General features: G+C 47.8%; 1 protein-coding gene across 1 annotated transcript in view; it reads right to left on the bottom strand.

Annotated features, from left to right (window-relative positions):
- LOXHD1 (lipoxygenase homology PLAT domains 1) overlaps positions 1-21,441 on the bottom strand; it is a 143,575-nt gene that overhangs the window by 10,045 nt on the left and 112,089 nt on the right. The window contains exons 33-39 of the mRNA XM_032945637.2: positions 21,136-21,321; positions 16,244-16,371; positions 11,243-11,360; positions 10,094-10,268; positions 8,485-8,670; positions 7,831-8,010; positions 6,182-6,320 (exon numbers count right to left, since the gene is read on the bottom strand). Of these exons, the coding sequence (XP_032801528.1) occupies positions 6,182-6,320; positions 7,831-8,010; positions 8,485-8,670; positions 10,094-10,268; positions 11,243-11,360; positions 16,244-16,371; positions 21,136-21,321 (1,112 nt within the window). The remainder of the gene's footprint in view (positions 1-6,181; positions 6,321-7,830; positions 8,011-8,484; positions 8,671-10,093; positions 10,269-11,242; positions 11,361-16,243; positions 16,372-21,135; positions 21,322-21,441) is intronic.

Genomic DNA, 21,441 nt, shown 5'->3' with positions numbered 1-21,441 from the left:
ACTATCAACACGAGGGGCACATATCCCGCAAATAATGTTTGTCGCATGTCAATTGACCTGAAATGAGGTCTTCATGAAAATTATATTTTAATTGGATGGTTTCTTTGGTGCATTTATAGTAAGTCTAACTGAGTCAACAGACGTTATTCTTTAGAGGCAACACATTTATTATACCAACACGTAATACACAAAGGGGTAACTGCCCCTTTACCAGAAACAGCCTAGGGTGATGACCACCCAGCTAACTACACTCTACGGAGGAGTTACAGCTACGAAGGGTCGGACCCTCAATTGGGTCCCGGCCACGCATTGATGCCTCGTAGGACGTAGAGCTTCCAGCTTGTAGGACGTAGAGCTTCCAGCTTGTAGAACGAAGCGATCCCGGTCCCTCTCAGGGACCCACCTTATATCCTCCCGGGTCGGGGCTGGCTCCGCCCAGCCCCTCCCGCCTTCTCGACACGTGATCACCCCCTAGTCCCCCCACTTCGGATCATGTGTCAACAGGGTCAACTGGAGTGCCATGGCCCGGGGCAATCCTGCCCCTGGGCTGACACTCTCCCGCTCCCCCTCGTGGGAGGCCGCACCACACGCTACGCGTGGTGCCCACGCTATCCCAGCACTCACCAAGCCCCACTAGGGCTGGTACTATACCCATCTACGGGGTGTACGCAATGACGGTGCATCACACGCCGTGCTATAGTAAAGCCGGCATCACACGGCAACCCCCCCAGTCCTGTCCGCAACGTAGGAACATCGCACGCCACGGCCCTCCGGGGCCAGCACCATACAGTGACATCCCCAATGTCACTACATAACCCCCCCCCCCCCCCCCTTCGTAGCATCCAGCCGTCCCGGCTGTCAACTCCCCCTCCAAACGAACAAATTATTGAAAAGCAAAAAAAACAGTCTGCCTCAACTATAACGATAACAGCAATACCCAAACCCACAAAATTAAACTATGCACAAATGTACAAAACCCACAGGGAGAAGGGTGGTGTAACCCAGCGAACCGACAAAAACAACACGACAAAAAAAACGCGTGAACCACGGGATCCCCTCCACCACCACCACACCTCCCACCTTCACCGTGCAACGACGCTCGTGAGCTCTATGACGGCCAGGATCAGCCAATGACCGCCACGACTCAACGAGCGCGACAAGCAACTGACAGCGTGGGAGCGTGTGTGCAAGGGGATCACGAAAAACGAGTCTTTGAGCGAGTCCGTGATGCCGGGCCCCCAGGGGAGGTGGGCTCGCTCAACCTGGAGGTTCCGGGGGGAATGTGCAATTGTTCCGCCGAAACCCGGCTCCTCACGAAGAGCAGTAGGTCAGGCTGACGGGTCCTCCGCGCTCGAAGCTCGCTGAGCCGACATGTGCGGCCGTTCGGGAGACGTCAGTCACGCAGCACCTTAGGGTGCAGGGAAGCGTAGGATGGCGGTGATGCTGGGAGGTGCCGTCGTGGTACGCGGCAGCCTGATGACACGTGCCCCGGCAGGCCGCAATTGTAGTAGGTGACACGGCCGCCTCCGGAACGAGGCGCCGACCTTGGTCACCGCTGCTCGTCCGTCCATCGCTCCCCATTGCCACGCCGGTCACCTCCACCCCGAGTTGACGCGCATGCCAAAAGGGGCTCCCCTCCATCAGGTGGCCCCGGCTCCGTGCGGGATACGGCACACGTCACCAGCACCCTGTCCCGTTGTAGAAGTTGCTGGGCCCGGATGCACTTAGCGACCTTGAGAGACGAGACGTCATCATCTTTGGCTGGAAGAATGGTGTAGAGGGATTTCGCCAAGGCCAGCAGTCTCTCGAGGACCAACGCGTCGATCCCATCGTGGTCCATTTTGGGGAAGGCGGCTTTCGCCAGCGCCAAAAGCGCGTTACGGAAGGCGAGGGCCGACTCAGTCTCCCCCTTCCGCCGCGTGGCGAATTTGTGGTGCGTGTTCGCCGGAGGCTCGTAGATGGATGCCATCTGGTCAAAAGCCTGCGTGAGGGTGGACCTCTCCAGCGGCAGGATGGCAAGGAATGCCACAAGGGCGTCGTCGTCAAGGGCGATAGGCAACGCCCGCAGCGCCTCTGCCTCCATCCATCCCGCCAAGTCGGTGTTCGGGAGGAACCGCCGCTTGAAGGCCACCCAGTCGCCACTGGTAGCCGTGAACTCTTTAATAAAGGGAAGCTGTCGTCGGAGAGCCGGGATGTCCAATGGCGCCGACGGCCCATCTTCAATTTTGGTGGGCTGCGTGCTCCGCACCGGTGACAAAATGGCGGCTGAAAGCACGGGCTGCACCGCCGAGTTCCCCGCCTGCTGCGGAATGGCGGTGGAGTTGTCGTCCCTGAGCGGCATCGCCACTCCCTCCTTCACCAGCGAGACTGTGGGACTGATCTCCGGACGGCGCCCAGCTCCGCTGACAGCGTCTCCCCCGCATCTTCCGAAGCTGTTGGCGGCACGAGGTCCTCGTCCTCGCTGTCCGACGTCCTGGTACGTGGTCTACGACGTGTAGACATAGTCTACTGATAGCTGTATAGAGTAGTGTGTTGGCCACTTCCGACACAAGTTGTAGTGAGTCCAACTGAGTCACAGACGTTATTCTTTAGAGGCAACACATTTATTATACCAACACGTAATACACAAACGGGTAACTGCCCCTTTACCAGATACAGCCTAGGGTGGTGACCACCCAGCTAACTACACTGTATGGAGGAGTTACAGCTACGAAGGGTCGGACCCTCACTCGGGGCCCGGCCACGTGTTGATGTCTTGTAGGACGTAGAGCTTCCAGCTTGTAGGACGTGGAGCTTCCAGCTTGTAGAACGAAGCGACCCCGGTCCCTCTCAGGGACCCACCTTATATCCTCCCGGGTCGGGGCTGGCTCCTGCCAAGCCCCGCCCGCCTTCTCGAGCGTTATAGCTCCCTCTTGATCCCTCGCGAGAGCTCTCCCCGGACACGTGATCACCCCCTAGACCCCCACCTGGGGCCCTCTCTGTGGACACTCCGGATCACGTGTCTACGGGGTCAACCAGAGTGCCATGGCCCGGGGCAACCCTGCCCCTGGGCTGACACTCTCCCACTCCCCCTCGTGGGAGGCCGCACTACACGCTATGCGTGGTGCCAGCGCTATCCCAGCGCTCACCAAGCCCCACTAGGGCTGGTACTACACCCATCTACGGGGTGTACGCGATGACGGTGCATCGCACGGCGTGCTATAGTAAAGCCGGCATCACACAGCAACCCACCCAGTGCTGTCCGAGACGTAGGAACATCGCACGCCACGACCCTCCCTGGCCAGCACCATACAGTGGCATCCCCGATGTCACTACACATTCACTTGTGACTGAACAGAGACCATCAATTCGCTACAAGTCCCATGGATACAAACCCGGGATCTAGGCAGTGCTGGGTCAGTTCCCTGAGCAATCAGTCACCCGATAACTTATATGACCTTATTCTTAACTTGTGTTATATTTTAAACACATTTACTATGTAATCTTTATGCCCAAAAAACACTTTACCATCATGGCAATTAACAATGCCTTAAAAAGTTTAATGCACACTGTTTTAGGAAATTAGCATTATGTACAGATAAAATGACATTACCTGATATCTTCGCCGATTGCTCATATACAGTAAATATTTTTGTACGGCAATGTTAATGATGAAGAGAGTGAGATGTTGTTAGGTCTGAGAAATCCATTCAAGTTTCGGTCCTGGGCCTTATGCCACTGCCAACACAATAGCCATCTTATTTATAAATGTAATGATGCTTAGTGTCAAACAAGGAAAACAATCTACAGCACACATGACAAAACGTATGATTGCTGTTTAAAGCTAAAATTAACCACTCTACTGTTTATATAAATGAAGATTTGGCTTGAGCTCTGCCCTGTGGCATTGCCACAATCAGTCGAATGCACCGCACGCTATGTAACATTGCTTTGAGTCAGGCCAGCAGGGGACATAAAACACAGGCCTGGGATGGCCAGCCATAATGGTCATCCCTCTCCCGGCAGCACAAGCCGCCCCCCCCCACCCCCACTGTGGTGAATTTGCACAACAGGGAAACCAAACAACCCAGAAGCCCTTTACCCATCCCCCAACCCTGCCCCCTCATCGCCCTACCCATCCCCCAACCATCCAGCAGCCCAGTTGTGCTAAAATTACAAAGTGTCGATGGGCAAAAGGGGGAACCGTAAACTAAGCTTGAGCCATCGCTTCCGCGTCCCGAGGGCGCCGAGAGCAAGTTCGGCTGGAAGCCAAATAAAGCAAAATGTGCCATTGTTTCTTGTGCAATATAGATAGGCCAGTAAACAAAACAAAATGCTGAATACGAGTTGTAATACCGTGTTCAAACACAAATCAATGCGAATGTGTCTTTCTGCCGAAATGAGCGTGGAAATAAATGTCTGTCGCTGCTCATCATTAGGGGGCCGGTCTCCACTGGTAAAAATGTAAAAATAAAATCCCTTAATACCTAAAACCCTTTAATACTTACCTGCTCCTCATGCAGATTATAAAATGCACACACAATCCCTTCCCTTCCTCCACCCCTGCGGGCTTCTGTTCCCCACCAATATTATTTACGCAACTGCCTGTGCTGCTCACTGGGGCTTGGGCTTTGTAAGGGTACGTGGTGGTGGTGGTGATGATAATGATGCATCGAAGCGTGAGTGCAGTGAGAACTGATTATTTTTGATTGATGCACATTACATGAAAATTTGTCGATGCTTACATTGAGGTTAAGGCGACAAACCAACACGTACACGCGGGACTGGAAATACTCGTGACAATTACAAACAAGACATGAAATACAAGGGCAGAGGAATACATTTTTGCCGTTGAATCATGATCCTGAATTGTCGTAAATTAACTTGGGGGGAGGGGGGTATGTTACAGCCAAGAAAATCTAATATTTGGTATGTAATGCTATTTAGTTATTATTGAGCTTATCCAAAATAGACCTTAATAAAACAAACGCTTGCCGTTTTCAAATGCAGGTCCGCGTTAAAGTGTCTTCACGTTGAAATGAGAGTCGGGTGGTGCAACACCCCTGCCGATGGCTCTGAGCCATTGGTAGAAACTCCACGTTGTTGTGGTGGGTGACCACAGTTAACTCCCATAGCACGATCCATTGTCTTCACTTTCAACAGTGGCACTCGTGGTATTAACCCGCGGAGGACGATGGGCCGAATTTATCTCCGGACTCATGACCTTTCCGATTGTGAGTCGAGCAACTGTGCCACGGGGCCCCCAGACCAGTGTTGGAATGGGGGATGCTGCCACCAGATAAATAGTATCTCAATTGTGGGATCGGTCGCACAATGTGAAGAAATGCCCTTCCAGAATTCTCTCAGCCAACAGTCACCCTCCTCTCCAACCCTCTCCCCCACGACTCGGACTGGTGACCTTCCGATCCAAGAGCACTGCCACATCGTCACGCAGTCAGCAATTTATTAAGCGTTTAAATATAAACCGTAACTATAATTAAGCGGTATTTACTCATTATGGAAAGCCTTTCTCAAGCCTTAAGACCTTTCCCACAGGGATGTATTGTCAATTCTCTTTTAAAGGAGTATTTCACAGGTGGGTGAAAACTACAGTGCCCAGAGAAAACCCACTCATACATGAATGGGGGCCTAGTACTGAAACTTGGTGTCATGCTTCACTGCTCTTGCAGCTCAGGGCCCCACAAGGCCTCTATCTCTACGTGATGCACACAGCCTGCTCCAAAGTCACCGTGTAACGCACACGCACGTGTGTGCCACCATGCCTGGTGACACAGCCCCTCTGCGCGTGCGTGCCGCAGGTCCTGGTGCATTCCCAGCAGAGGTTCTCAAACGAGTCATAGCGGCGGGAATAGAAACGAGTGGCTGCGTTATATCCCAAAGTACAAAAAGGAAAAATCGGTCAAGCAGGTTAGGTAATTCAATAATACACACCTTTAAAGGAATAAGCCACTCTTGACCTATTTCTCGCCTAAACTGCTCAGAAGTATATCGCGCTGGTGACAGGAGATGCCGCTTGTGTAATGTTTGCGACCTTGCCGCAAGGACAGATGGGGCCCAGCTTTTTTGTTATTCGATCACAGCTAGGCTTGAAGTCACGTCCCCGCAGTTCAAAGGCACGAAATTACCAGTGCGTGCATATGAAGCGGGGTACAGGCCTCTCCCGCCTGCACATTTGGGTTACCTTTGAAATCGGCGTGCCTTTGATGAGTTTTCCAGGAGGAACTCTTCTGATCTCTTCTTCTTCCCTTCCAGGACGAGCCACACATTTTCCTTTGTGTCGGCGCCTTCGCTATCACCGGTCACAACTGTGATTTCGAACGCTGGAACCAAAATGAGCTTCCCATCAGCAAGGGCAAACAATAATATTTTCTATAATGGTGCGAAATACCCTGTACATCTTTTAAAAGTAAAAATATATGTTTGGGATTTATAAAAGTGACCAAATATGAACATGTGCATTATTCCTATTCAGTTGTGTTTTTTTCCAAAATGACAACTCTCGTCTTCTCAGAAGGCGTTACCGATTTATTGACGTAGTCAAGATAATGCGCTAAGTTGCTCCCCAACTAAGTGTCTACCAATTGTGAAAAATGCATTCTGCCACCCAACCAGTGTTTTGACTTGGATGTTATCAGTAATTGTATACCGAATGTGTCACGAGAGTCACATCGTGAAGCGAAGAAATGTTCTTCTGAAAATGTTCACAAGCCAGCAGAGAATGTTCCCAGAATATGACACCAAACAAACCCCTCCTGGTGTCACTTCAGTAGGCCTTCTGACCTAACACTAGATGACAGGCCTTCATGTCCTGTAAAGATTGGTTTATACATGTGAACATTCTGAAAATAGCTCGGCTGAATTTAGTAAAAAAAAAGCAACACTGACAAAATTAATATTGATGAGTGTTTTTTTGGTGCAATTGTTGGAGTGCAGCCTCAGATAAGTAACTGACCCCAAGTAAAGATTAGGTTTTGAGCATGGTTGGCTGCTCAGCTTTGAACCCAGGATCTCATCGGTAAGGGTTCAGTGCTCTGATACAGGGATTACTGCCCTGAGCTACCCGGGCACCTCCCAGCTTGTAACGTTTGAATTTCCTTTGTCTCTATTCGCCATTCTTCACCCGTTAAATAGTGCAACGGAAATATACACAATGCATCTCTAAAAACGGCCATGTAACCTTATCCAAGGCAATGTCTTTGATTGATTATTTAATTGCTGCCTCCCTCTTCTGGATCCCTTTTGAACAATACCGTGATCAGCCTCAGGGCCTCATCCTTGTCTAATGCATAACGTGGGTTTCTATGCTCGGCTCGCTTCTGAGTACGGTTTGCTGGTCGCCACCATACAATTGCGCCTCTGGAAGCCAGATGAGCCTTTGGCCATGGGGCTCGGCGTTGATTTGTGTAATTTATTTATAAACAGCACTGAGGAGGCACAAAAAAACCAGGGTGTTCAATTGCAAGCATCGCATTATCAAAGGCTCTTTCGACTAGCCACAGTGAACTGCGATATAAAAGAGGCATTTTAATGGAAATCTATACTTCACAGCTTCGTTTCATTTATTTTATAAAACATTTTTTTTTAAAAATCACTTTATCATTTAATTGGCACAACTATATTTTTTTGGACAATCGGGTTAAGGTTCGCTATTTTTGTTGCGCTCACGCTGGGACAACTGCGATTGAGTTTTCCCCTGGTTCTGTACAGAACGTAGAAACAATTTAATCTTTTCGACTGTACCCAATTTAAGCCCTATTTAATTAAGCCGGAAAAGAAAATAATTTAAAAGCATTTCTTTCAATTGATGCCACAGCCTGCCCCGCCTCATACTCAGGACGTCCTTGGCAGAGACTGTGGCCTTGCGGTTGGCGTTGACGCAGCTGAGCTCGCGCAGCGTCTGGTGGTCGTCCTCGTTGGCAGCGAGCCAGCGGTCGCAGTGGAACTTGAACGTGGTGCCCAGGGTCTCGTCCCGGACCTCCACATACTCCAGGTGCCAGCCCGGGCAGATTCCTACGGGCAGCCGTGGCCATGTTCATGTCAAAATTCCGCAATTGTGTGATGATGTATCTTTTCCTCGGAGAACACCTTCTCGACCACTCCACCGATTTAAATAAATGAGGTACCATTTGAAAGCTTATATAGTTTCGGAAATGACAATAACATTTGACCTTTGACTGGGTAATTTGGCATATTGGCCTCGCCATTGCTCACCTACTCTATAGTTCACAATAACCCCACGGCTCTCCAATTCAAATCATGAAACAGAGGGGTGTGTTGTGGAGGCAGGGGTCACTGCTCAATCTCAATGTATAATCCTTGGATTGAATCGTCCTGAATTGTAACAATTTCTCAAATTGCGAGTATAGGGATGAATCACTGGTCGAGGCAATATCTGATAGGGGGGGAGAAGAATCGATGAACCAATGAATTGATCCATGCGGCCTCTGAGCTAGAGGAGGATGAGTGGGGGTCCCACGCCCTGACCTGTGTTGTCGTGCCAGATGCGCAGCTTGACCAGCTCGCCCAGGCTCAGCATGTCGGCGAAGGAGAAGACGTCGGTGCGTCCCCGCTCAAACTTGTTGCCATTGTTGGATTCCTTCAGGTAGATCGTGCCCGAGTCTCCGTGCTCTCCGAACAGGATGATGTACACGTTCGCGTCCGTGCCGGCACCTGTGTTTGTTTGATTGCAAACATTATTTCGATTTTAAGCGTAACTAGTTGATAGTTTCAGGCTGGTCATCACTGATCGCACCAAATAATCCATCACGTTAAGTTTGGTCTTGCACTTAATGGAGAAAAATTCCAACTCTGAGGGAAAATAAAATAGGTTTCATGTGACAAACATCTCTCCATAGCAGGGCACGTGGGAAAGTGTAGCGGATAAGAGCAGACTTGACATGATTTCAGAAGTAACTCCACAATATCTAACAGGAAGTGATGCACTGCACCGAGAGATCTGAATAAAGACTGTCAACACCTGAGCAGGAACCCTATTAACCTTCTGACCTTGAGGTAGGCACTCAGCCACAGAACTACCAAGCTGTGTGGGTAAAATATCTAGGAGCACGGCGAGTGATTGAAGCACTCGCGGAAATGTAGACTAGTTGATCAATGTTTCTGTGCGCACTGACTCACTCTCATCTATCCCTCATTATTGTTCGGTCACTTCCTTATCACGCCATTCCACCTACGAGCACAGTCATTGGACCCAATAACTTCACACGTTGCTACCTCCGCCAGTGTAAAGGACTCTATCTACCAGATTCTCTGTTTCCTTGCATCCATTCCTATTCCTACCTAGGCCATGTGTGCCGGTATCATGGGTCCAACATTTCCAACATCGAAAATGCTTAGCAAATTACGTAATCGAGTTAAGCCACGCAACAAAATCGAAACGACATAAAACTATAATGGTCTGTGAAACATTGTCCCTTCATGGTAGCCTTGCTCTATAATAAGAGTGTTAATAACAAACGTACGAAATATCATTGGTAATATTATCAACTGTGGTCTAAATGCATTTTATTTTATTTACAGTATTAATATTTTTAATCTTTGGTAAATTCCAACAATAAAGTTGCCATCCGGCGTTACAGGTCGTGAACATTTTTATTTACAGAATTTATTGTTGGGATTTTATAGGGTTGGCTGAACTTCATTCAAAATGAACACATGGGGAGTGGGCAAATTGAGGTGGGGGGGGGAGGAATGGTTCACAAACATATGGGAGGGCTAGGAGCTGCGTATATTCGCTGGCGGTGGGGCCGGGGAGGGAATCTCATACAGTTAACCCTTTCCTGTTCCGATGACGTAGTTTTTCTTCCGATTCTGAAAGGAATAGGAATTAAAATACCGCACAGGAGGGCGTGGTACAGTTTGGCACCAGCTATCATAGAGTGTGGTCATGTCGTTACAGTTCTCTGCGGTGAGTACAGTACAATGCATTTAAAAACAGCAGCGCTACGCCTCTCTGAATAAAATGAATGCTGAGCCGCTTGCGGATGGCAAGATTCAGCGGTGAACGGCACCCGCCCTGCAACTTGCAGACGTCTCGGAAACGGGAAAGGGGTGAACTGGGACTGTGCTTGGTGACCTGCGGCATCGCTGGTGCGCACGGTGACAGTGTATGTGGAGAGGCCGATCATGGGCTCGTCGTCCACCACGGCCGCCATCTCGCGGATCAGCTTCTTGTCCCCGTGCGTGCGCGAGAGCCAGTCGCCCAGCAGGAAGGAGGTCACCTCCTCCGTGGCCAGGTTCCTCATCTCGATCTGCACTCAAGCGCAAACAGCATGCAACACGTGCACCACTGTTACCAGGTCTCGGGAAAAAGCATTTCGAGACCAATACATGATAACCTCGCGTATTTCCACGACACGGCATAAAAGGGAATGGTGTGGCGAGGACCACGCCTTCCCAGTGCTGGTGTTTACATATTGCACCTTTTAAGGCTGAGTTGACCCAAGCGAGGGCTGGAACAGGTTCAAACAACACTTCTCACTGATGTTTGGCAATTGAAATGAATTGAAGTGAGATTGCTCGGATCATAGCACAATATGTAACCATTGTGCCATCATTACACGTAAAAATTGGCATGTATACTGTAATTGCACATTCACACATTTGTCTTGTCTCCGTTAATAGCAACGATCCTTACCATTCAACAACAACAGCTGCCATTCGCCACTAAGAGGTGGTGACGTCACCACGGTGCCTGTGCCAGGCCAGGTGCACTTTAAGGCCATGTGAAGTGTCAAAAGCTCGCTGACAGGGCACGGGACAGACCCAGGTGCCATGGGTTGACTGAGATGACTGGCAGATGCACCAGCTGTGTCCCCTGTGCCAACTTTCTGCATTTTAGCCACCCGGCGTTGCGCTCGTTGTTGTGAGGGTCGCTCCTCTGCCCTCCATTGTTGTCAGAGAGCGACTGCCTCCAACTGCCCAGTTGCATCCTTCACGATCCTCCTCCACAGAGGCCGATCTAGACACCGCTGGTACCAGTCTTCGGCAAGTCTACTCAGTTTCACATCCTCTTGTCCTGCATCAGTCCATCTCTTTTCCACCCTGTGTTGTGCCCGTTTAGCCCCCTCTATCCGGCCAAACAGAAGTTGCTTGGGCATGCGGTGGCTGGGAATGCGAGCTACATGCCCCAGCCCCATGCACACACAAACACACACGTATAGCTGTAGAACACCAGGATGCACCAAGCAATGCACACGTTCACGCACACCCATGCACCGGACACCTTCTGCAGATTCCAGTCCGGCCGGCAGCCTTTTCCTGAGCTCCTCACGCGGATCTTCCTCAGCGGGGAGATGTCATCAATTTCCATCATTAGGATGTCTGTCTGGCCCCTCTCGAACCTGCACCGTGGCATTTCATGGGTAAAAATCCCCACAAAACCCGGTCAGTTTGCCCTGTTATTGGTTCGATATATGGCCAATGCTACAGTAATGGATTTACAGGCACATTGCAGACATATTTGGACATCTCCATATATATAAAAGGCAAAGTTGGGAATATGTGTCTGTTCAAAATGTTTAGCGTACTTCCCGACATGCAACAAACTGGAAATTTTCCATGTGGGTACTTTCCAGACTGTACATCATGCAAAAAATATAAAAATACACTTTTTTATTTTGGGGGGGGAGCTCAATAATGCATATATTTTTTTTGCACGGCAAGTGAGCTGTGACATCAAATCTGTCACGTGACCCGCGCATGTGAAAGCGTAACGCATTGTGGTGTAGTGGTGAGCGCGCCGCGCTACGAACCCGGCGACCCGAGTTCGATTCCCGCTCACGGCCACCACCGGTGACGATTATTTTAACCGGTTCTGGGCCTCCCCTAGGTCTACTCAGCCTCAAACGACTAACTGCTGTGGTGTGTGTGAACATCGCCACTGGGGAGACAAAGGCGGCCGGGCGTGGTGGATCCAAGTCCCGGGCGAAGCCGGGTAGTACAGCTAGTGTGGTATATTTGGCATATGGTATGTATGGTTACATTACTGTGTTTGGGCCAGAGAGATGGACTCTTAACAAGGTAATGTGTAGCGTGATGCCCGAGACTCAGGGGTCAGAGCACGGAGCTGACAATAGCGAGAGGCTAGGTTTGGATCCGCTCAGACAACCATGATTAAAACAAGTTCTCAAGTGTAGCCAATTGAAGTTTCCAACCTGGTTGCAGTGACCGGAACCTCTCCCCATTATATGAAATAAAAGAACAAATTCACTTAGTTTAGCTAATTAAATCTCTGAGAGTTAGAATTTTCCATCTGACTGACGTGGCAAACATGTTATGCGGGGAATTGAAATGTGGGCCCCTCATTTGTATAAAGAGGTCGATTGAAGTGACGTCAGAGGTAGCTGTGTGACGTCATCCATCTTTGACACGGGATGATACACTGTTAGCCTGGAAGATTTCTGAATGAAAATGCCTTCATGTTATGCCATGATGCCTGTCGTGCATTTGGAATATAATTTGTATGTCTGTATGTATGTTGAACTTCTTTCGCATTGTACTTAGCCAACCGTGCTAATCAGACATTTTGGGGATAAGCCAACACAATTTTCATTCGTAATTTCATTGTAAAATAAAGGAAAGAAACTTGGAGGTTCGGCGTAGAACGATGTTAAGGTACATTGGCGATTAAATACATTTGGAAATAGGAGGTTGTGCTGGGTGTGCCACATGTCCGGTTTGGAGGAGGGCAGGATTCTGAGAAAGGCAATAGAAGGGGAGGGGGGTACCCAGAGGCCAGCAACTTAGGAGGAGACCAAAACCCATGCGGTGTGATATCATTGTAAGAGCAGACTTTGGAGGTCAAAGGTCGACTGTGCAAAAGTTGTGTTTTCTCATAAAAGTCTGGAAGTGGCGAGGTGTGGCGGCATCAATAGAATTGGCCATAACCACACATCTTGACTTTATTAATCTCTCAGGCGGGCGCTAAAGTGCTGTGCAAGTATGTTTACATTCTAATAAATATAAACAACACTGATGCTGCAGTTTGTGTTTGTTATGTTCTGTGATCTGTGCTTTTTTTTGCAGTGAAATTGACTACTTGTTTTTGACAGCACACCATGGATTATAAGTAATGAGTCATTTTGATTTTTTGAGATCTATTTTTTACTTTTCTCAAGAGATTCTCATTCCAAAAGGAGATTTTTTTTCATCTTCAAACACGGTTCATGAGTATCACACGTCCTTGGATAGCTTACAGATGTGCGTAAAATAAGATAAAATGTGATTTGTTACATTTTCAAAAGAGACAATTTCATTGGGCTCTGACCCATATAAATAAAGGCCTCACACAATGAAATCCTACATAGGATTTCCTTAAATATCCACCCAAAAGAATATTATCGTAATTATATATAGTAAATTAGCTCAATGCATGATGAAACTGGTGAATAGAGTTTGATTTCTGCCCATGGCTAACATTAGTGGCGATTGATATCTGAACTCGTCCTTGGGTTTCCCCCTTCACCAACCCGCGCTGATTATCGTGGTGAAGTATGGTGACACAGCTCCCACGGCCAACATGGCGTGGGGTGGAAATCATTCAGCTATTAATAACTATCATTTAGATAATACATTGATCAAATATTATTTCATTAGTTTATCAACAAGACCTTACGAGAAGTATAAAATTTTACTTTTCTCCAAACATTTCCTACCTTTCTATCTCTGCTCCACGGAAGGGTCATTAGTGCGCTGTCTACTTACTGCCTATTTTCAGCCTACAGGTAAACGCTATTAGCGCAGAAAGAGGGATTGAGGATTATATGATATGAATGCCAGTCTCGGAATAGGTTTTACCCTTTTAACTGGCATCTTCTGGTCCAACACCAATGGAGACTAGGCTCTAAGAAAAGCTGTCTCGGGTGTGGACCAATCAAATTCAAGGACAGTGCATATTATTATCAGAGTTGTCTTTTTTGTTTGCATTTTGACTGCTTGTGTTGTGGTTATTGCAAACATGATGCCTTGAATAAAGGTGTCAGTTTTTGTGCCAGTTAAAAGGGTAAAACCTATTCCTATATCTTGTTACTGGCAAAGGAGGTCTCATAATGTAAATGCCAGTCTCCTTGGCTTATGGGATATTGTTTTCATAGCCACGGTCAAGCTGGCCCACATTAGCATCGAAGCTGTCTTGGCACCATAAATGCGTAAATGGGCCCAGGATATCAGACATGAGCCAGCATTGTGTGTCAGCAGTTCGATATGAACGCCAGTTTAAGGAGACGTGAACATCAGCACAATAGAATTGTGTATATTTATTGTGTTGAAGGAATGGGTGTTTTAATATACTTTTCATGTTTTGTAAATGCAATATTTAGAACACTACTTTAAAAATGTTTTTTTACTTCTTCCTGCCAAATGAGCCACCTCACCTTGACTACATTCCCACCTAGTAATGGAGCACCATAACACACGATAGCACATGTGACAGAATATTAAACTTAGTGCGGGAATTGTATGCGGATCTCCACAGAAAATAAATCAAATAGCACAAAGATCAGGCCAATTATCAAATGAATAGGAGGACGTTCCAGATGTCACACTTGAGGAAGTCAACTTCTGTTCTTTGCATTATAAAAATAAGAAAAAAACTCGTGGATCAGATGGAATAACCGTGGGCATCATCAATAGAACCAGCTGTTCACACCTATTCATTCAATATTTTAACAGGAATTAAATACTTAAATGCCCCGAACAGTCTTCTGGAGACAAAGCTGACTGAAAGAGTTACAAACCAATTAGATTCCTATCACGTGTACATACATTCGTCACGAAGATCAATGGGAATAGAATAATGAACAATTTAGAGGCCAGCCAAGCACATGACCAAACTGGATTTAGGCAAGGGGGCTTCTTGACAAAAAAAGAAGCATGCACACTGTGAATAAGATTCTGGAAAAGAGTAATGTAAGTAAATAGCATTATGCGTTTATTTTTGAGATTATAAACATGCATTTGACTCAGTGGAAATGTATATATTGATCCAAATCCTCACAAAATAAGGCCAAATTATAAAAAACCACTCCATTAAGAAAATAACAAAATACAAATCACCAGGGGAGTCAGTCATGGAGATACGCTCTCTTCAAAGTTATTGACGGTGACATTTGAAGATATTTTTTAAAATGTATTTGGTACCACGGTAGCGAGATGTTAACTACCTCGCCTGGTATACAGGAGGTCGTGGGTTCAATCCCGACCCTGACGCCTGCTGTATATTTGGAGTTTGCGGTGTCTCTCTCCCCATGCTCGCGTGTCCTTTTCTCTGGGTCCTCAGGTTTTTCCCTCCACATTTAGAAACATGCATTTAGAGTATGTGGCTGCTATAAATGTCCACATGATAAGCCACTTCACTGGGCTATCATTTGTGGCCAGGTCGCTTCTGAAAAAGAGCTATACAGCTCAGTGGGGCCTGCCTGGTGATTATAAAAAAATAGTTTGATCGTTTTTAACTGTCAGATTTTCTGATGGCTTCGTGATTATAACAACCAACGGAAAATGAGCTATTACTGAAGGCCATAATGAAGACGTGTGCGAAGAGAGGCAGAAGGAAGCGTGCAGGGGGTGCATGCTTGGAGGTACACTGAGATACAGAAGGAGAAAGATGTCGACAAGAGCGCAAAGGGAAATTTAGAGATATCACGTTGAATATGAATAAATAATAATGATCAAATAGACGACGGTCGTTTGGGCAAGATAGGCTTTAGTAGCAGCCAAAGGAAAGGACAAATCTCTGAGGACATCCATCGTGGAGATGGAGCAATGAGATCTGCCCATGTGCAAGAGTGTAACAGATCGTGCGAGATCATGAGGGATGGCAACGACTTGAGGAGGCCTTCATCCAGGAGTGGGATAGATTACGGCAGGAGATTATGATGATCGTGAATGTGCACATTACATGGGTCACATATCATACCCCCACATACACACGCCACGTCTGTGAATTTCACTTTAACTTATCGTGACCAAATTGTGAACCATAACTAAAATCGATTAATCGATTTCAGAAAAAAAAACACGCTGGAAGCTGTTGTATGTATGTTGAACTTATTTCGCACCATACGTAGCCAACTTCGCTAATCAGAGGTGCGGGGGAAGGACAACAAACTAAACACAAAAAAGCAATTGCTCATACAGGTATAGTTGCTGGATTGAGATGGCTGAATCGCAAAGGCCTTGCTCTTGCTGCAAATGTGGTTTGGTGGTGAGATGTAGGAGCCAGTACCGGTCTCCATTCTTGTCCAGGGACATTTCTTCGGTGGCGCCCAGCACTCCAAACACGGTGAGGAAGAGCTGCGCGTCCGTGCCTGCACCGCTCTCGTCTGCCGTCTCCACGGCGACCTCGTAGAGCACCTGTCGTCGCGAGGGACACGAGGATGAGGAGGAGGAGGATGAGGAGCGGCAGGAAAGCAGTGCTGCATCGAGGCGGCGAAACCACGAAAATCCGACCGCGACCGTGTCAAACCAGAATGTGCACAATCTCGTCACATCCCGCATGATAGAAGATGTATGTACGTATGTTGAACTTGTTTCGCACCCGTACGTAGCCAACCATGCTAATTGCAGGTGGGGTGACAGGACAACAAACTAAACACAAGATAAGGATGGTTGAGCCTGTACGAATGGGTGACTGCTGTTGGCTCGGGCTGTTAGGTGACAGGAGATGGCAGTGAAGCATTGGATTCTTGAATCCATCTTTGTAGAGCGTTGAGTGGTATCTCATCCTTTGCTGATTTTCTCCAGGCAATATATTTTATGGCAAACAAAACTGAAATTGGACAATTATCCAAATGCTCTTCTCAGACCATCCTGAGAAGAGTCTTCAGATTCAGCTAGGCGTTTCCTGGATGGGAGACCACCTTGAAAATAACAGGTATTATAGGCTGTTGCTGTGTTATGTCAGCAGAGGGCAGTACACAAAAATGAATCGTGAGACTATAATAGTGTGTGCTCCAATGTCTCGTTCACCAACCCACACTGACCAACCCACACTGACCAAAGTGGTGAAGTATGGTCAACATAACCTCCACGACTCGCACAGGATTGGGAGGCCCTCGCGTCCATGAGTGGGTTGACAATTTGAGCTGTACATGTTGGAATCAACAGAGCTCGTGCCAAACGGCCACATTTCGAAACATGCGTCTGTATTGCGTAAATTATTTTGATGCTATAAATTTCCACGTGAAGCCATTTCGTTAAGCTATCATTTGTAGCCATGTTGCTTTGAAGAAGCTAATAGCTCAGTGGGCCTTACCTGGTAAGATAAAAAAATAGTTTAATTTGTATATATTTTTGAAGTGATTTGTTTACCTTTCCTATGCCATGTTGTGTTTTTGTATTTTTTTGTTGTTGCGACGTACTGACCCGCCCCTACTGGACATCTGTGAAAAAGAGCTTTATAGCTCATCGGATTCCTCCAGTATAAATAAAGATTCTGATTCTGAGCCCGTTGGGGAGACTGGCCCTCACCATAGCAATGTAGAAGTCCCTTCAAAGGATCAAAAGTGCCTACAATTCACCCTGTGCTCCCCCTCTCATGCCCACCTCTTCCCCGTCCCCTCATTGTTTTATGAATTGTCAATGTTGGGGCCTTGTTTGATTCAACAATCGATTATTTTCTTTGACAGCGCAGGGATTACTGCACCTTCTAGTGGCTGCGGGGTTTACGTGACCCAATGACATGCAACACATACCGATTAAAAACAACTAATTCTCAAGGGGCATTATTTGATGCATGCATCATGAGCGTGGGTATCTATCATAACCAAGGCTACGATGTTGTCACTGGGGGTTACGGCGGTCACGGAAATCGTGAATTTGAATCAAATCTGTACATTATTGGAGATGGCTGTTAAAACGTACGAGACCAGGCACTTCTAGGGCTGGACTCAGGGGAAAAGCGGCACTAGCAACCACAAGCAATCGGCCTGCGGAGATACCCAGAGAGACATGGAGACACACACACAGTGAAAAAGAGATATACACAACAACGGCCACCATTTGCCACTAAGTGGCGGTGATGTCACTACGGTGATTGTGCCAGGCCAGGTGCACTGTCAAGCCATGTGAAATGTCAAAGCGTTGCTGACAGGAGGTTGCGGAACAGACCCAGGTGCCATGGGTTGACTGAGATGACTGGCAGATGCACCAGCTGTGTCCCCTACTGTGCCAACTTTTTGTGTTTTAGCCACCCAGTGCTCTGCTCATTGATATGATCGTTGCTCCTCTGCCCTCCATTGTTTTTGGAGGGCGACTGCCTCCAAGAGCCCAGTCGCGTCCTTCATGAGATGTACACAAACAGACATGGAGACACACATAAATGCACAGAACCACAGAGATACAAAAGACAAAGATCCCCAGTATAGACTTCACATATTGTTGGGGAAAGAGCTGTTAGCGAGGCCGGAATTGTACACGAGGGTGTGGGTGACTAGCACCCCGCCCGACCGCCTTTGTCTCCCTAATGGCGATGTTTACACACCACACTAAGTACTCACTTGAGGCTGAGTCGACCTAGGGGAGGCCCATAACCGGTTCAAATAATTGTCACCGGTGTTGGCCTTGAGCGGGAATCGAACTCAGGCCGCCAGTTAGCGCACCGCGCTAACCACTACACTACCGCTCCCCACAGAGATACACACACACACTGAGACACGGAGATATACACAAAAACACAGCCATAGAGGTACACAAAGACAAAAGACACATAGATACACACACAGCAACGGAGATGCACACAGAGACACGTAGACACACACAGAAAGGCAGAGAGACAGTAAATACACACACACACAGAGATGCACGAACACATGGAGATGCACACACGCATAGAGAACACGGAGATACACGTACAGACATGGAGACACGGACAAACACGCACAAAGGAAGCACCACGATTTATTTATTTAATTAAAGGGAGGGGGTGGGTGCGACGGCACCCCCTCCCTTATTCCGTGACCTTACAGTGGATTTGTTTTTTACCCCCACACGCACACACACCAAGTCTGCGAATTTCACTTCAACTTATCGTGACCAAATTGTGAACCATAACGAAAATCGATTAATCGATTTCAGAATCTGAATATGTATTTATCCCGGAGAAATCCAATGAGCTATGAAGCTTTTATCACAGATGCTGCGTGCATATTGTCCACGCCAAATGAGCAATCCTCCACTCCCTCCTGCCAAGGGCTCATATGAGCGGGGGGGGGGGAGATTCTTTGACTTTGAATTTCCTCTGCTGGAAGAGACAATGCAGAGGAGTGAACATTCACGAGCAGGCGATCAGCGGGAATGCGGAATGATGACGAAAGAGGACGCGTGTCAGGCGAGGATGAATCGCAGTTTTATACCGGGGTCGGTGGAAATGATGTGTACACAGGATGGGTCGTGAAACAAAGTTAAAATCTTGAGAGCAGAACAGGATAAAAGATCCTGCTCATATTCACCACGGTATTCATACTTAGACCGCAGAGTGTTATGGAGAAGCCTGTGCAGTATAAACTATAAACCATCCGAACACGCAAGGGAATCATGGCTCATTTGTGGCGTCATTGACAGAAATGGGAATTTTCTTTTATCCTAAATGTGTTTTTTTTCTTCCACAGAGTGTATTAAATTACAGGTATTTGATGATGCTGATGATAATTCTGATGATGATGATTATGACAATGATATATGATGATGATCATGATGCTGCCGGTCTTGGTGATAATTATGCTGCTGATTACTTTGCTCCTGTTGTTGATGATCAAGATAATTATGCCGCTGATGTTGATGATGCTAATGATACTGCTGTTAATGTTGATGGTGATAATAATTATGCTGCTGATGATAATGACGTTGCTGTTGCTGATGCCAATGATGCTGCTGATGATAATGATGATGCTGCTGCTGCTGATGATAATAATATTTATTCGGCTACAGAAAAGCGTAACTGTGAGTAAAAGTATGAATGTGGGCCTCACGGAGCAAGCCTTAAACCTGCAGAAAAAAATAGAACTTCCTTTGCACCAAGGCCTGTGACAATCATTCACCACAGGCCACCCTCCCCCACAGGCAGCAAACACTTCCTGAGGCAAAGCATTGGCGAGTTCCCTTAATCCAGCTCTGCACAAATGACGAGGATGGTCGTGACAGAGGCAGTAGAACGAGTATTCTCCTGATTACGGGTCTGAGTGTGGGGGGCATTGGCGCACCGGTTAGTTCGCTGCAGTATCAATTCAATTCCCGGCCACAGTATAAAATAGTGGCGAAGTGGTACGAGCACCAATCGTGAGCCTCCCCTAGGTTGACTCAGCCTTAGATCGTGACATAGTGTGTGCGTAAACATCAGCGATGGGGAGACAAAGTCAAGGTGTTGACCACACCACGATCTTGTGCATCATGCAAGCCTTAATAGGTGCTCACAAACTTGCTACTAAGATACATGAGGCGACAATTCCATTCACAATTTCACTTTTTGTAGTCTTGTTTTCACCATTTAATTTGCATTGTTTTTCACTGTATAGTTTCGTCCATTTGTGTTATTTTGCCAGCTTAACTTTCCGAAAGGTGATGGAATATTTGCATATCATTTTTATAAACCATCGATAATTTATTCTCATGCCCAAATTTGTATCCTGTATCTTGAACGTGGGAATATATTTTAATCGATTAATCAATGCATAATTGAATGCCTAAAAAGCAAAGGGTCATGGTCTTGTTGGCTCACGGCCAACACCAGTGACAATTATCTGAACCGGTTCTGGGCCTCACCGAGGTCGACTCAGCCTCAAATTACTACGTTGTGCGACTTCTAAAAACATTGCCACTAGGGAGACAAAGGCGGCTGGGCGTGGTGCTGGCTACTCGCGTGCCGTTCTGACCTTCATAGGTGCTCGCTAACAGCACTTGCCCCAACAGTCTGTCACGGGGGAACATTGTCCTGTCTTGCAGGGGTTCGCGTGCTGCACTACGAACCCGGGCCCTTGGCTGGTCGACCACGTGTGCGCTACTTGTAGCAACCTTGCACTCTCTTGTTTTGGGACAAAACAAATATTTTCATATTTTACAGCGCACCCCACTCCCCACATGTCCCCCCCCCCACCCCCTCGCTAGCTAGGGGCGAGGCAGCACCTTGGGCGTGAGCGAGATGCACTCGGCGTCCAGCACGCTGAAGACGCGCGCCGTGAGGCCATCACCGCGGTCCTTGGCCAGCCAGCAGCGGCACTGGAAGACGTAGCGCAGGCCCCGCGTGGGCACGAGCAGCGAGAACTCCTCCACGAACCAGCAGCTCTCCGGGGTGACGCCGTCATGGCCCAGCTGGTCAGGGAGGTGCCGCCGCCGCCGCCGCCGCCGCCGTCAACGCGGCGGCAGGGAGACCCAGGAGGAGCGGGCGTGGACGAGAGCAATCAAACAACAGCGACACCCAAATTAGAGCGC

Source organism: Petromyzon marinus, chromosome 1, assembly GCF_048934315.1.
Source record: "Petromyzon marinus isolate PM22_M1 ecotype Great Lakes invasive population chromosome 1, UKy_Petmar_22M1.pri1.0, whole genome shotgun sequence".
In the NCBI taxonomy this organism is placed as follows: domain Eukaryota; kingdom Metazoa; phylum Chordata; class Hyperoartia; order Petromyzontiformes; family Petromyzontidae; genus Petromyzon; species Petromyzon marinus.
Note: the sequence above shows the minus strand (reverse complement) of the source record. Positions and strands in the feature narration are given on the sequence as shown.